Consider the following 14,963-nt stretch of genomic DNA (forward strand, 5'->3'; position numbering starts at 1 on the left):
ACTAGCACAAGAATGGTGTTGTCAAGCGGCAAAAACTTCACTACCGCAACCCAAATACACCTTGGTGGAAAATGCCGAAGGAACGGATGTCTACAAGACGAATTCACCAATTAGGTGCTGTATGGCGGTTGAATCCCCAATACCAGACCTGTATTTATGTACTCCTCTTATGCGGGCGACTATTGTATATACAGTACACATGGGTTTATGCGAGGGACGAACGATTTATTTTTAAATGGCTGACTTTACGTACATAAAGGGGGGTTGGATGGCGACTGAGCTAGACGCCCAACCGCAAGACATTGTTGCTGCCAAAAAAACTCTAAGAGTTCGATGGGCCAATGCTCTTTGTCATATAACTGAAAGATAGTGAAATACCGTATGGGTCGGAGATTCTTTTAGTTTCTAATGACGAGTAGGCTTTGGGTAGAACAAGAACTATATTTCCTGGGTTTGTGTCTTCGGTGGGTTCCAAGTGTTATTTCTATTTATGCACCAGGTTAGTTCATGATAACTTTTCTTTTAAAATAAATAATTTTGCTGTTTTAGGTTGGTCGGAAACTGGCTCTATTGGAAAAACATTTTCAAATATTTTCTTTTAATTGTTTTTAAAATTTAATTTTTTTTCTTTTTGACTTAATTTTCCACAATTACAAAATAAAAAAAAACTTGATATTCCATACCCATTAAACTTTTCTAAAAAACAGAACAAATAATTCACCCAATATATTCCCGTGTTTTGTTCATCTGCAAAATTTATCAAATTGGATTCTTCCTCTAGTGCCACCCAACCTTGTTCTTGACAACTCCACTCCTTTCCTTACAAATCATCATTCGTCAGACTCCGCAAGTCAAAATTCACCCTGTCTTTGATAGATTGATATGGATGCTGTCAAGTACAACAACCATAGTGCATCCCATCAGCCCGCTATGAACGGTGACTCCAATGGTGCCAGCATCAGCGCCACCGATGACGATGTCATCATCGATCTCTGGAATAGACTAGGGTCTTTGGCAGTCGAGTTTGATAACTACTACGTCTCCATCAAGTGTTTCCAAAGTGTACTCAAAATCAAACAATCCAACCCCCAAACCCTAATCAATCTCAGTAAGTGCTGTGCCAAGTTCGAGAATGATACCAGTGGCTTCGATAACACCAATCAGACCATCAACTACTTGAACCAATTTTTGATGTACTTCACCGCAAACGCCAGTGTTACCCAGTCCGATGTGGAACAGGTGACCTTCCAATTGGCCCAACTCTACTTCAATGTCGGCGAGTTCGAGAAGTCGTTGACGACGTTACAACGTATCGATTCCGGCGACTCAGACCTCCGGTTCGACATTTTATATTTAAGCGCCTTGAGCTACTTCCAGGTGAGTCAGACACCTGATCTTGAAGAATGTCTTCACAGGTGTAATGAGCTCGCGTCATCTCGGGAGCAGAAGCTCAAGCTACACATCCTTACGATTCGTCACCAATTCCGGGAAAAACAGTACCAACAGTGCTTGATGTCGTTGGACTCTGCTAGAGTGCTCGAGCGCTTCAACAACAAATTGTACTACTATTTGATTCTTACCCTTATTAACACCCAGCAGATGGATGAAGCATACTACTATTCGAATCAGCTGGTGCGTTTCAACCCGTCAAACTATCACCTCATTGTGGTGAATCTGTATTTGTTAAATCGAGTGGATCCCGACCTCTCGTTGAAAAATTTGAATTATGTGGTCAATTTCAACGAGTCGATCAATGATTTTTTGCCGTGGTTTCTCTTGAGCTACAACTATTTCAAGTTGGCCGAGTTCAAAAACTCCTTCAACTGCCTTCAAATCTGCTTGCAAAAATCCTCCAAAGTATCGTTGACCTGGCTTTTAATTGGCCATTTGTACCTCAATCTCAACCAGTTGCCAGATGCCTTATCTGCATACTCACAGGCATTGCGGCTCCAATCCGACGAATTTAGCTTGGGCTCGGCCCTTGCGTGGGACGGATTGAGCTGTGTGTACCAACGGTGTGAAAACCAAGTGGCTGATGCCATTGACGCATGTGAACGGTCGCTCAAGTGCTTTAACGAGCTGGGTCATCCCGAAAGTGCTGCGCAATTACACGCTCAAATTGACCTTTACAAAAAGAACCCCGACGAGGTCGACCTCAGAACCCCCATAGAGTTGCCCGATAGTTTGATTTTGAGTTACCTCAATCTCGAGTTGCCGGAGCGGATTAAGTTGGCCGACAAATCAGATACGCCGATGCCAGCGATGACCAAGACTGAGGAGCCCGAAAGAAGTGCCACTACAGTGGCGTCCACGCCAGTGCCAGCTCCCCGACGGGAGGTCGAAACCACCCCCAGTTCCCACCAGCCCCACCCGCAGGCGTCGCCCCAACAGTTTGCTCCCTTCCCCAACGGAGGGCCAGGCCCATCTCCCATGGCCGCGCCCTATCAGTTTGCACCACCACCGCCAGGAATCGTCGTGCAAGCGGGTCAACTCCCCCAGGGAGGGCCCCAGCACCAAATCCTTCGGCCTCCACCGCCCTACCACCAGCAGGTGCCGTACCCCCAAACACAGGGATTTCAGTCCACCCCAGGGCCCCAGCAACTTCCTCAGCCACCCCAGGGCCATCCCCCCAGAGGCAACTACCCGTTACCCATGGGACCTCCGCCGCCCCAATTCTATTCTCAGGTCCCCAACTACTCTTACTGGAGACAATAACCTACGCATCAGCCTTTATTCCATTAGCATTGTAAATTAGCAGCATTTGAAGAAAATTTGTCTCAGTCTATTGTAAAAGATGCATTGATTTGTATTATATAGTATTTAATTCCAAAAATTCGTTTATATGGTACCAATTTGATGTGTAGAGTCCGTGTATGTCACTCCCGCCACTTAATTGCCGCACATCAATGTCCCACGGAAGCTTTTGAATTAGACTTCCAGATTCCATAATCACACCCATATCACTTGCTAAAAGGGCAAGCAAGTCCGTGCGACTGTCACCAATGTAAATGAGCTTCTGGTTGTGGTACTGGCGTTTTAATTGTTCAATGGCCATGTACTTGTCGTAGCCGGTCCGCACACTGATAGTTGGGTCGAAATGACCCGTACAAACGCTGTGGCCGTCGAACTGGAGCTCATTCACCATCACGTCCAACTCGTATCCTAACCCAGCCAAAACCCCTCTAATTAGTACCGAGCTCCAATTGACACTAAGAATTTTCACAGGGATTTGACGAGATGAGCATATGGACAAAAACTTGGAAAATCCGGGCTTTACTTTCACTTTCACCGCCTGCTCGGCTAGGCTTTGTTTGGTGATTCCATTAAAGAGTTGGTGACGTTCTAATTCGTTGATAGACGACATTTCCACCGACTTCATACCTTTCTGGTACTCGATTTCCTCTGCCATACTTTTAGGTATGTTGGCAACTGAACGGTATTTTTCTAGGGCTTGCAAGTACACATTTGTGAAGTACTCGAACGGTGGAGTTTTGGTGGGGTCTGTTGTATATGGAATTTGGCTGATCAACAGAATTGTGTCATGTTCGGTGATGGTCTCATCGAAGTCCACCACAATCAAAGTCATAGGGTTTCGCGAAATTTAGCAACTCATCGACATGGGAGACTTTGGAGAATTAGGATCAATTGGTAAGAAGCAAAGCGGCAAGAAGGGCGATGCTAGTGATATCGGAAAGACTGAAGGATTTGCAAAGACTGAGGTAGGCAAGACTGAGGGAAAGACCGAAGGTAAGGTAGGTAAAACTGAGGGTGAACTTGGAAAGACTGAAGGTAAGGTAGGTAAAACTGAAGGTGAACTTGGAAAAACTGAAGGTGAACTTGGAAAAACTGAAGGTGAACTTGGTAAAACTGAAGGTGAACTTGGTAAAACCGAAGGTGAACTTGGTAAAACTGAAGGTAAGGTTGGTAAAACTGAAGGTGAACTTGCTAAAACTGAAGGTAAGGTTGCTAAAACTGAAGGTAAGGTTGCTAAAACTGAAGGTGAGCTTGGAAAGACCGAAGGTGATTTAGGAAAGAAGTAATTGATAATATTATTGTGAAAGTAGTATATAATGTGTACCAAACAAATCTATCTTGTGATACTCAGTGTAAGAATACAATTCGGTGATATCCTACTATAGTTGCTGCCTCCTAAAAGTCTCCCAACTTCTTCACAGCATTATAGTAAACATCCCAATTGTTATAACTCCAGTTGTATTTCAGCAAAACATCGTTAATCTTATTCAGCAAGTTAACCAAATTCTTCTGACTCTCCTGGAAAATCTCGATTTCCTGACTAGTGGCCTTGGTTTTCAACTTCTTATTCAAATTAACCGTCAAGTTGTTAATCAATCCATCCACATTACTAAAGTTGTTTAAGTACTCGATGTTCAAGTGTATCAATTTCAATAAACTGGTGTAGCTCAAGTTTACAACATCAAACTCCTTGTCAGTCAATCCCTTTGCAACAATTTCATTAGTCAAGTAATCCAAGTCTTTGGAAATACTAGCGTCACCAATAATTGAATACAACAACTCAAAGATCAATTTCCGAATTTCCAATCCTTGGTCAATTACATACTTGTAAGGACCCATTGGAATGATTTTTTTGAACTCATCGTACGCTTTTAACTCATCAAATAATTTAGGCAAGATTAACGAAATATTTTCGTTTAGTAGAACCAGATAGTTGTAGTACACATTGATGAGGTTCTTCACAAGGATGATCTTCAACTCGATATTGGTTATGTCAAAGAACTTCAAGCTGAGTAGGATAAATTCGTTAATAAGCTCAGCATGGCCGTTCAAGTTAACAATCAAATGATTGACTATGATCAAATTAGCAAAGATAAGACCAATAGACTGATTCTCCAACTTCAAGATATTCAAGACTTCTCCAAACTCTTCGTTCTTGATAGCAATTATTGAAAGAATCTCTCCAATGAGTTTGAACTCCTTCTTTATGCTGGGAACATTCACTTCATCTAACAAGAGTTTCCAAATCTGAGCTTCAAATTCTTGATTACTAAAGTTCTTTAAGTAATACTTAATTGAGTTCAAGAGCTGAACCTTGATCAAGTCGTCATTGTTATTGAATTTCTCAATTAATAGATGTGGTGTTGTTTTTGTCAAGTAGCCTAAGCACTTACTGATTTCAAACTTGGTAGCCCCATCAATATCCTCAAAATTCAACAAGCTAATCAACTGTTTTAAGTTTATATGTTCCAAATCATAATTCAAGTTTATAAAACTCAAGTATTGTAAAATTTGATTGAAATCCTTGTTGAAAGCCTTATTGATGATCATTTCGTTCATTTTCGTTTGCAGGTTTTGGATCTTTTCAGTTAACCCCAATTTAATGGTAATCAAAGCCATAGCCTTGATACTGATGAGTTTGTTCAAATCCAAGGACGCTTCAAACTGGTTATAGAAATTTCCTTGGCTGCAAACATTGGCTACAAACCCATCAAGAAGAACAAGCTCAGGGTCTTCAAGGTCTTCAATTGAGTTGATAAACTTTACCGAGTGCTCCAATTCCTCCTGACTGAAGGTAATACTGCTTAAGTTGTCAAATATCAAGTTAACGATTTTGACATCGTTACTGTGAGATATCCCAAAGTCTAATAATTCATCAGTATTGAGCGAGTAGTCAAGCTTTTTGAACAAATGTAAAATCGAGTAATAAACCGACTTGCTGTTTGGGTTGGAGTTTAAGTACAATTTTAACGTATTAATAAGGATGGTTTCAAAGGATTTATTGCTGGAAAATTTGGCAACATTCGGATTCAAGCTCTTGTCAAATATTTGGTTAAGATTACTTAAGTTGGACTTGATCATCAACTCCGAATTTAAATTTTGTTCATAGATCGCAACGATCAATTGGATCTTTTCTTCGCTATCAATTTGGTTGTTGAGGATATAGACATTGAGTGAGTTCAATAACTCAATTTTCAAGTCAATCAACAACTTTGAATCACTCAACTTTTCAATGATAGATCTGAAGATAGTCTCATTTCTCTCGGAGTCTAATCTAGCAAGAAGTTGATTTAAGATTTTCAAGTCCATGAAAACAAGGTTGGAGTTCTTAGCTAATAGACCACACAATGTTGGCACTAATTTCTCACTGATGCTGTTCAACAAGTGAAACGACATATTGCTAATGATCAAATTCAACGATCCCAAAACCTCGATCAACTCAAAATTCTTAATGTTATTCTCCAAGTAATTCAAGAAGTTTTGGACAAAATCGTCGGACAACGTCAAATCTCTCGACAAGATGGTTTCAATCAAAGATAAAAATGTCAACAAGTTCTCATTGCTTATGTTGGCAATAATTTGGCTTTCGATAGAGGGGATCAAGTCCACGGAGCCGGAAATAAGCAAAGAGTTGATTGTTGAAACAGAGTATTTGAATATAAACTCGTTTTTGTCACCAATCTTCTCGATCAACTTAGGCAAGTAGTTGGTGTCCTTCAACTTGGAAATCAACACAATAGACTTGAGTCTCAATTTCCAGGACCCATCATCAAAGTCTTCTTGCTGGTTCTCAAGTTCGTCATCATCACTAAACTCCACCTCGTCTTCCTCGTTTTCTACATCAAAGTCAGAGTCGTCTTCCGACTTCATTGGGTTGTAATCGATGAACTTCTCGATAACATAGGTTACACTTAAATTGTAGTTGACAATGTTGATCAAGATATCCAAAGACACTTCTTTGATTAAGTTATCCTCTTGGATTTGATCGTAATCGAGGTCTTCCGGTTCGAAATTTAGGTGGTATTGTACTTGGTTGAAGAGCTCTTCAACTATTGAAGTTGTCAATGGAATGTTCAAATTGTCCAAGTTCTTAACTAATGTTAGGGTCAATTCCAACTTATTGTAAGTGTACTTGAACGACTTGTTGGATTTATCGTAGTCCAAGTTAATGCAAGTCAATAGTGAGTCGAAAATCTCGGTATCTATATCAAACTTATTGGACAACAACAAGTCCAATGCAAAAATGGCCTTTTTCCCAATAGAATTAGATACCTGGGCAAACGAAAGGTTTATCAAGTAGTTGGATAACTTCAAGGATTCTTCAAACTTAAACTCAGGACCGAAATTCTTGATGAGTTCAATCAAAATCTCTATCATATCGTTTCCAATATCAGGTTTAGTCAACTGGGGTAATAACATCTCGATGATTTTTCGGGATAGGTTTGTGCTGAACAGAAAGTTGGAATTGAAGATCAACTTCAATACCATCAATGCTACCGGATCACCCTTTTCACTTTGCGCTTTTTGAAAGAGCTTCCATACGGTGTTGTGGATGCAAGACGAAGATACGTATGGTAAAATGATAGGGAATATTTTTGTAGTTTGACTTTTTACATCAGGATTCTGATCCTCTAAGAGCTTAAACAAAACTCCCACGAAGTCTTCGATTTGAGGACTGTGATGTTTATCCAAGAGCTTCTTTAGGTCTTCTAGGGCCATGAACCGCAAATCCGGGTCCACGTCCAATGCTTTATCTTTGATGGATCTGAATGTAATCATGTTACAACGGTAAGTTTTGGAAAAATGCGAATTTATGTATGAATCTATATAGTAGCAGTTTCTATGACGAGATTAGGAAAGTCGGAGTTTGTATCGTGAGAGTCGGAGGCGGATAAGTCTGAGTCTGAATCTGAATCTGAGCCCGAACTATCTGAACTCGAGCTACTTGAATCCGAATCTGAATCTGAATCTGAATCTGAATCTGAATCTGAATCTGAATCTGAATCCGAATCCGAACCTGAATCTGAATCTGAATCCGAACCTGAAACAGTCTCAGTGCCTGAACTCGACGAATCTGAATCTGAATTCCCTGTCTTCTTATCTTCCGCTTCCACCTCACTATTACGTTTACTGTCCACACCTGTTCCAGCACCTTCACTTGATTCCCGATTCTCTTCTTGGTTTTCTAAACCATCAAGCTCGACCACCTCTCCCATAGTCTTCAAGATCTTCTGGCACCGCAACGCGTGTTCCTGGGTGTAGGTAAACTTGGGCTCTTCAACTTCAATCTCTCTCTTTTCCAATTTAGCCTGGATCTTTTTTTCGATATTCTCCTTCACCTTCACCATACTCTTGTTCCATTGTTCAATAATCTGTTTCAACTCCCCTATCAACCGGGTTCTTCCACCTCCTTGTATGGTGCTCAAATATGCGATCAAGTATTCTTCATAGTCATCCGGAACTGAATTTATATTCTTGATTATCCAGTTCTGTTTCTGCTTGCTGAACTTCCAGTTGGGTTTGTCCTCCACAAATTGCTTCAAGTACACATACTGGTCTTTGACTGGAGGTGGTGGTCTTTTATCCTTTGGTAATTTTTGTCGTTTTGGAGGTTTTTTGGAGTCATTTACAGTGGTGGATGGCTGTTTTCTTTTCTTTAAACGATTTAATTGCTTTTGGTCCAAAGACTCCAAGTGCTTAATGCCTTCGTCCTGGTCAGCCTGTACCTGAAGCCCGAGTTTTTTCCATGCTGGTTCCATGGCTAAAATTTGTGATTGGAGTAAGATCGCAGTGAGATGGAGATGAGGTGCGAACAGAATGAGAAGGTGGAAAATTTTTATTATAGAACACACAGCATAATTTGCCTTTTGAAGCTACAGCTTTTAGCACCTGAGTTCAGAGCTAATGGGTGTAGGACATGATGCAATTAGCATGTGTTGGCATTATTTTGACAGAATTTATAGACCAGTGTAAATTTTGCTTCACACATTGCCTAGATGGAAGAATACATTGTTTGAGTCTGACATGGAATGTTTTACCTATGTTAGATATAGAAATATGTATACATTAGATATTGTAGTGAGCAGTTGTAGTTCTGGTTAGCACCAGGCTCATCCCATCCAATCGGGTGGTCCGCTGTGGAGTATTTTCTTAATATTCCAAGTTGTACTTGATTAATTTTTTATACCCATCGACTGCATCCACCAAGTCCTTGCTTTCTACATACTCGTGGTCCGAGTGTGCAACGTGAATAGTACCAGGACCGTACAAGTATCTTCTGGTCAAGTTATGGTGGTACAAGTTTGGAATATCGGTGGCATATGCCAAAATAATCGACTCGAAACCAGGCACCTCGTAGTCCAAATAAACGGGTGCAGACTCAAACGGAATGTCATAACTCAAGTGTTCAATACCATCCAACTTGGATCTCACTTTCTTATCCAAAGCCTCCAAATCAGAGGATACTCTAAAAAAAATCGAAGCATTTGCAAACGGTGGGATGACATTGGCAGCCACTCCCGCACTGATCTGGGCAATGTTCAATGTGGTGGGGCCCAACAACTCGTCCACGGGCCAATCTGAGGTTAAAAAGTCGTTCAAAACAGGAAGTAAGATTTCAGTGGCAGAAATCCCCAACTCAGGGTAACCTGAATGAGAAGCCTCCCCTTCAACATTGACATAGCACATCAAGATTCCTTTGTGGCCAACCCCCAACTTCAATTCAGTGGGTTCACCAAAAATACCAATTTCCCATGAAGCATTGTAGCTGTGCCCAACACTCTTCATTCCAACCCCATCGGTTTCTTCACCAACCACAAACAACAACGACACGTCACCAGGCACAACATCACCCAGCTGGAGCATCGACAAGTACGTGAACACCTGCGTGGCCACCGAGGCCTTGGCGTCACAGCTACCTCTTCCATAAATCCTGGACCCATCGATTGAGTAGGGAAAGAACGGAGGAACCGTATCGATATGGCTAGTCAACAAGATCTTGCTGTTTCTTTCGTCTCCCGCAAATGCATAAACATTGTATCTATTTTCAGCCGCCTTGTGCAACTCGACAGTAAGCCCATTGGAACTTAAAAACTGTTCGATGTACTGGGCCACTGCCAACTCGGACGGCTTAACAGAAGGAATATCGACAAGGTTCTTGTGGAACTCAAGCATCGACTGGCCGTTGACGTAGTAGTCATGGAGGTCAGTATTGAAGTTGAACACCTGCTGGCAGTAAACGAGTGGAAGGATATAAAATATCCAAAGCATGGTGTATTTAAGAATATTTAAGGAAATTTAAGATATCTAGATAAAACTTGATAAAAATATGCGGCCCCGGCCGAATGCAAGAGACAGCAGAAACAGTTACTTTTCTTCTGTTTGTGGTTTGGACTCTTGCTTCTTCTGTTGGGTCTCGAGCTCCTTCTGTTTACTCTCAAGCCATTTGTTGAGCTTACCACTCAAGTCATCCGCAATCTCCTTGGACGTTCTGTCTTTATCGTCGGTCTGCTCCATTTGCTTCATGACATTCGCAAGGTAGTTGTGAGTGCTGTCGATATACTCCTCGAACTGAGGATACTTTTGCTTGTCGATGGAACCTTTCAACTGGTTGAACAACTCATCCATCTGCTGCTGCTGTTCAGCAGTCGACTCCTTATTGTTAGTGTTAGACATTAATTGCTATCTCCACTGAGGGCTGCCAACATATGATGAGGGTGGTGGTGCGCGCACGCCGCTTACCCCAGGATTGTGAAAATTATTTCTCCACTGCAGTACCAAGTAGGGTGAACTGCAAACAAGAGGAGTGCAAACACTATAAACACAAACAACCTCAAATACAAACATCATAAACACAAACACAACCGGCATAAACAATACCGCTCCCCTCATAATGCCACGCCATAGGATGAAACGCTCGACAGCGTCTGTCAAATTCCACCTGTTCCACATGGAAAGAGGAGAGGGTTTATTTTGATCACTCAAAACGATAATAAAAAATATATGCTTCAGCAGTACAAAAGGCTGCAATCGCCACTATCGTCAAAAGTTCCGAACGTATCCCAAACATCCGTCCTACACGAAGGAATTAGTTTTGTCGTCTACACGAACTTCTAGACCGTTTGAGTATTGGGTATAATTTGCATTCACACGACATCTACAGCCTATATATATCTGGGGTCTGCTACCAAAAAATCTGACTGCCATGATCCTTTCCACCTACCAGCTTTTCAGGTCGTCGGTGTCGTCAGCGTGGGATTTTGCACTCACGCTATTGGGGTTCTTTCGTAAGTTTGTGGAGACGGTGCTGAATGGAGTGGTGGACACATTTGACACGATTGTATACTATGCCATGAACTCGGTAATGATCATTTTGCTGTTCTTTGAGTTGATTTTTGAGGTGTATGAGGCGGTTGATACTAATGTAAACTTGATACTATCGGGGTATAGGAACGGGTTTTTTAAGAATATAAATTAGTGGTAATTGGCATCCTTGAAATCTCCTCTCCTGGTCATCTCCAATGGAAGCCATTCCAGTGGGTTTTCCTGATATTCTCCGGTGATGATACATCCGAAGTATGTATCATATCCCAAGTATGTATCCTGGCGTCTGCCTTCGATCAACGGCTACCATGCAGAGGACGGGGTGCAAGAGGGGCAATGGCCGGTCGCTTTAGCTGCAGATGCAGGCATCTCGCGCATGTGAAATTTGCCCATGGCTGCAAACAAGTCTAGACTTGATTATTTATTATTTAGAGTACGTATAACTATTAAATAGCAACCGTATTTGGAACAAGTAGTTCAGACACGAGCCTCTAGTTCATGCAGCATGTGCACTTGGGCTGAAGTTTAATAGTATTCCTTCGTATAATCAGGTCTTTTCTGAGTGTGATTGGTGATTTCTAGGGCCTAGCCACTGGTAGCAGTGTAGATATTGGGGCGTGGGGTGTACTGAGGTCTATGTGGTTGTCTTATGATAGGATATGATGTGGTTGCTATTTGTGGTAGGAACAAGAAATCCTACTCATCTTTCTCTAAGACTATTGACTAACAAGTTTACCTTATATCCATCTACTCAGTCCTTCTCTGGCCTTGATTCTTATCACATGGTGAATAATATCTCATTATAGGACGAACTGTGGTCACGGTCTATCTAGATAGACCCTGGTATTTTAAGAGAATTGGCTTTCGTTTCCTACTACTTAGACCCTTCTTTTTCAGTCACTTTTCGGTGAATAATTCAATCAACTGTGAGGTACTCAAATTCGTGAATTTCACAAATTTCTACTTAGAGAATGACTGCAAATTTGAACATACAAAAATAATTACTACTTACTATTCATCTACAAAAGTGCAATCCTACCCCCAACTACCATAAGCACTTGAAACAGCCAGTCTAAATGCATTCAAAAATGGTTCCTTGTTGCTTGTTTAGTGAGCATTCTCATTCTCGTTCTCGAAAAGATACTCGCAAAGATTCCCAAGTTCGGATATACCCCATGAAATCCCCCCCCCCATCTTCTTACATTGGGTGTCTTTGCCCCCACGTCTCCATATGAACTTATGTGACGAACAGAAGGTGGGGGTTACTAACATCAAGCCTATAAATAAGACTTTTTCCATTGCTTAACACCCATAATGTCTGAGCACTTTTCATTTGATCGCCATGTAGATGGTGACACCAAGTTTTCTAGAGGCCGCTGGGAATTGAAGGCGGGAGTGAAGATCCTCTGGGCCACCGAAAACGTCAAGACGGTCGTGGACACCGAGTCTGTCTATTCTGTGTTCAGCTCTAGGCCTATCAACCATAGAGGTGATATCTTGAACAATGCCATCATCACCACCAAATTGACCAGCCCAGCTGATGATATCGTCAAGCTTGAGACCTACCACAACAAATCGGCCTATAAACATGCCAAAGAGCCCCGATTTGAGTTGACTTCTCAAAGCTCATCTCTCACTTCGACAGACGCGGCTGCGTACCAAATTCAGTCAAATCGTTTGCAAGCTCAGGTCAAAGAGAAGCAATTTGGTATTAACTTCACCAACGAATTTGGAAGGCTAGTGACACAATTAGGACCACGGTCCATTGGATATGTGGAGGATTCCCGCTTTGAAAAACCCGGGTTAACTGGCCACAAATTCAACGATTATATGACTTGCCAGTTGCAACTTGCAGTTGGTGAAAGGCTTTATGGATTGGGAGAACGGTATGGCCCATTCGTGAAAAATGGCCAGCATGTCGAAATGTGGAATGAGGACGGTGGTACCTCCTCAGATGTCACCTATAAGAACGTTCCTTTCTATTTGAGTAGTAAAGGATACGGGATATTTGTCGATTCTACTTCCAATGTAAACTTTGAGCTACAGAGCGAAAGAACTAGCAGAGTAAACATCACCGTCCAAGGCCAAGGCATGAGAATCTATATCATATATGGGCCTGATTTCAAACATATCTTGACCAAATATGCTTCTTTGACCGGGTTTCCTGCCTTGCCTCCAGCATGGACTTTTGGTCTTTGGCTCACTACTTCTTTTTTGACAGACTACGATTATGATACTGTTAGTTCCTTCCTCCAAGGAATGAAAGACCGTGACATTCCGTTGAACACTTTCCATTTTGATTGTTTTTGGATGAAAGGGTTCCAGTGGTGTGACTTTAAGTTCGATCCAGTGTATTTTCCAGATGCAAAAAAGATGCTCTCGGACTTGAAATCCAAGTTCGACATCAAGATTTGTGTGTGGATAAACAGCTATATTGCTCAGGAATCAGATCTATTCGACGAAGCTGATACCAACGGATATTTTATTAAGAAGACAGAGGATGGAGCATCTTACCAGTGTGATTTGTGGCAAGGTGGTATGGGAATCGTTGACTTCACTAATCCCCAAGCGTGCGAGTGGTACAAGTCAAAGTTGGCATATTTGATAGATATGGGAGTTGACAGCTTTAAAACCGACTTTGGTGAGAGAATACCTTCCAGGGACGTACACTATCACGATGGTTCTAACCCGGTAGGTATGCACAATTTCTACACGTATTTGTATAACAAATGTGTGTTTGAGGTGTTGGAACAAAAATTGGGTGCAAATCAAGCATGTCTTTTCGCAAGGTCCACCACCGCAGGAGGGCAGAAGTTCCCAGTACACTGGGGAGGCGATTGCGAATCTACTTTTGAGGCCATGGCCGAGTCATTGAGAGGAGGGTTATCACTTTCTCTTTGTGGGTTTGGATACTGGTCTCATGATATTGGCGGATTTGAAGGATCTCCTGACCCGGCTGTCTACAAGAGATGGTGTGCATTTGGGCTATTGTCTTCGCACTCCAGACTTCATGGTTCACACTCGTACAGAGTTCCCTGGAACTTTGACGACGAGGCTAGCGTGGTTTTGAGGAAGTTTACAAAGTTGAAGTTGTCATTGATGCCGTATATATATGGTCTTGCGATAGAGGCACATCAGCATGCGATTCCGGTGATGAGACCAATGTTACTTGAGTTTCCAGAAGACAAAATTGCCCAAACCTGCGACACACAGTTTATGTTGGGAGACGCTTTGTTAGTCAGTCCAGTATTCACAGAAAATGGTGAGGTTTCGTATTACCTTCCAAAGGGTGAATGGTACAGTTTAATCGATGGGAAAATAAGGCACAGTGAGGGTAAAGGTGAATGGATTGACGAAGTTCACGATTTCACTTCCTTGCCTCTCTTGGTGAGGCCAAACTCTGTGTTCGTCTCCGCGGATACGAGGTCAGATCATGCTAAACCGGATTATGATTACGCCAAATCATTCATGGTGAACATCTATGAAGTTTGCAGCCATAAAACGGTTGATATTCCATCAGTTAGCGGGGAGGTTGTTGCCCAAGTCACGGTTCGGGCTACTGACACCGGGTATGATATAACCACTTCTGGTACTATTGGTGACTTCACTATCAGGGTTTTAGGAAGACAACTCAAAAATTCAAACTTTACTGATAAGTTGCAAAATTCAATAATAGATGCGTCTGGTTCCAGTGCGCTGATACAGTTCTTGAGTGATTAGATATATATCTTGAGAATTCTGGACTAAGCTTTCTATATTTGGCTCGTGTCTATTGGCGAGAAAATATCGATCCTACTTAAAAAGCATTTAGTTGGTAGATTAGATTTTGCATATATTTTGCACTATGCTAAGAGGCAAACGCCTATGATACATAAAATAAATACTGA

At 41.8% G+C, this 14,963-nt stretch overlaps 7 protein-coding genes across 7 annotated transcripts; 2 read left to right on the forward strand and 5 right to left on the reverse strand. All coding sequences in view use genetic code 12, as the record gives it.

Annotated features, from left to right (window-relative positions):
* Window positions 1–882: 882 nt before the first annotated feature.
* On the forward strand, window positions 883–2,715 carry PSN45_001366 (uncharacterized protein; the record flags this gene model as incomplete). Its single annotated transcript, XM_066157646.1, has 1 exon — window positions 883–2,715. One exon carries the CDS (start codon window positions 883–885, stop codon window positions 2,713–2,715), a length of 1,833 nt encoding a protein of 610 aa, XP_066013743.1.
* Window positions 2,716–2,809: 94 nt separating this feature from the next.
* Window positions 2,810–3,586, reverse strand: PSN45_001367 (uncharacterized protein; the record flags this gene model as incomplete). Its single annotated transcript, XM_006690430.1, has 1 exon — window positions 2,810–3,586. The coding sequence occupies one exon, from the start codon at window positions 3,584–3,586 to the stop codon at window positions 2,810–2,812; it is 777 nt and encodes a 258-aa protein (XP_006690493.1).
* Window positions 3,587–4,149: 563 nt separating this feature from the next.
* PSN45_001368 (uncharacterized protein) lies at window positions 4,150–7,533 on the reverse strand (the record flags this gene model as incomplete). The annotated part of the gene is made up of 1 exon (XM_006689990.2): window positions 4,150–7,533. The coding sequence occupies one exon, from the start codon at window positions 7,531–7,533 to the stop codon at window positions 4,150–4,152; it is 3,384 nt and encodes a 1,127-aa protein (XP_006690053.2).
* Window positions 7,534–7,577: 44 nt separating this feature from the next.
* On the reverse strand, window positions 7,578–8,513 carry PSN45_001369 (uncharacterized protein; the record flags this gene model as incomplete). Its single annotated transcript, XM_006689989.1, has 1 exon — window positions 7,578–8,513. One exon carries the CDS (start codon window positions 8,511–8,513, stop codon window positions 7,578–7,580), a length of 936 nt encoding a protein of 311 aa, XP_006690052.1.
* Window positions 8,514–8,904: 391 nt separating this feature from the next.
* Window positions 8,905–10,023, reverse strand: PSN45_001370 (M20/M25/M40 peptidase; the record flags this gene model as incomplete). Its single annotated transcript, XM_006689987.1, has 1 exon — window positions 8,905–10,023. One exon carries the CDS (start codon window positions 10,021–10,023, stop codon window positions 8,905–8,907), a length of 1,119 nt encoding a protein of 372 aa, XP_006690050.1.
* A 17-nt stretch (window positions 10,024–10,040) lies between these two features.
* On the reverse strand, window positions 10,041–10,428 carry PSN45_001371 (uncharacterized protein; the record flags this gene model as incomplete). Its single annotated transcript, XM_006690428.2, has 2 exons — window positions 10,041–10,059; window positions 10,124–10,428. The coding sequence occupies 2 exons, from the start codon at window positions 10,426–10,428 to the stop codon at window positions 10,041–10,043; spliced, it is 324 nt and encodes a 107-aa protein (XP_006690491.2).
* Window positions 10,429–12,390: 1,962 nt separating this feature from the next.
* Window positions 12,391–14,796, forward strand: PSN45_001372 (alpha-xylosidase; the record flags this gene model as incomplete). Its single annotated transcript, XM_006689984.1, has 1 exon — window positions 12,391–14,796. The coding sequence occupies one exon, from the start codon at window positions 12,391–12,393 to the stop codon at window positions 14,794–14,796; it is 2,406 nt and encodes an 801-aa protein (XP_006690047.1).
* Between the last annotated feature and the right edge of the window lie 167 nt (window positions 14,797–14,963).

Source organism: Yamadazyma tenuis, chromosome 2 (assembly GCF_029203305.1).
Source record: "Yamadazyma tenuis chromosome 2, complete sequence".
Taxonomy (NCBI): domain Eukaryota; kingdom Fungi; phylum Ascomycota; class Pichiomycetes; order Serinales; family Debaryomycetaceae; genus Yamadazyma; species Yamadazyma tenuis.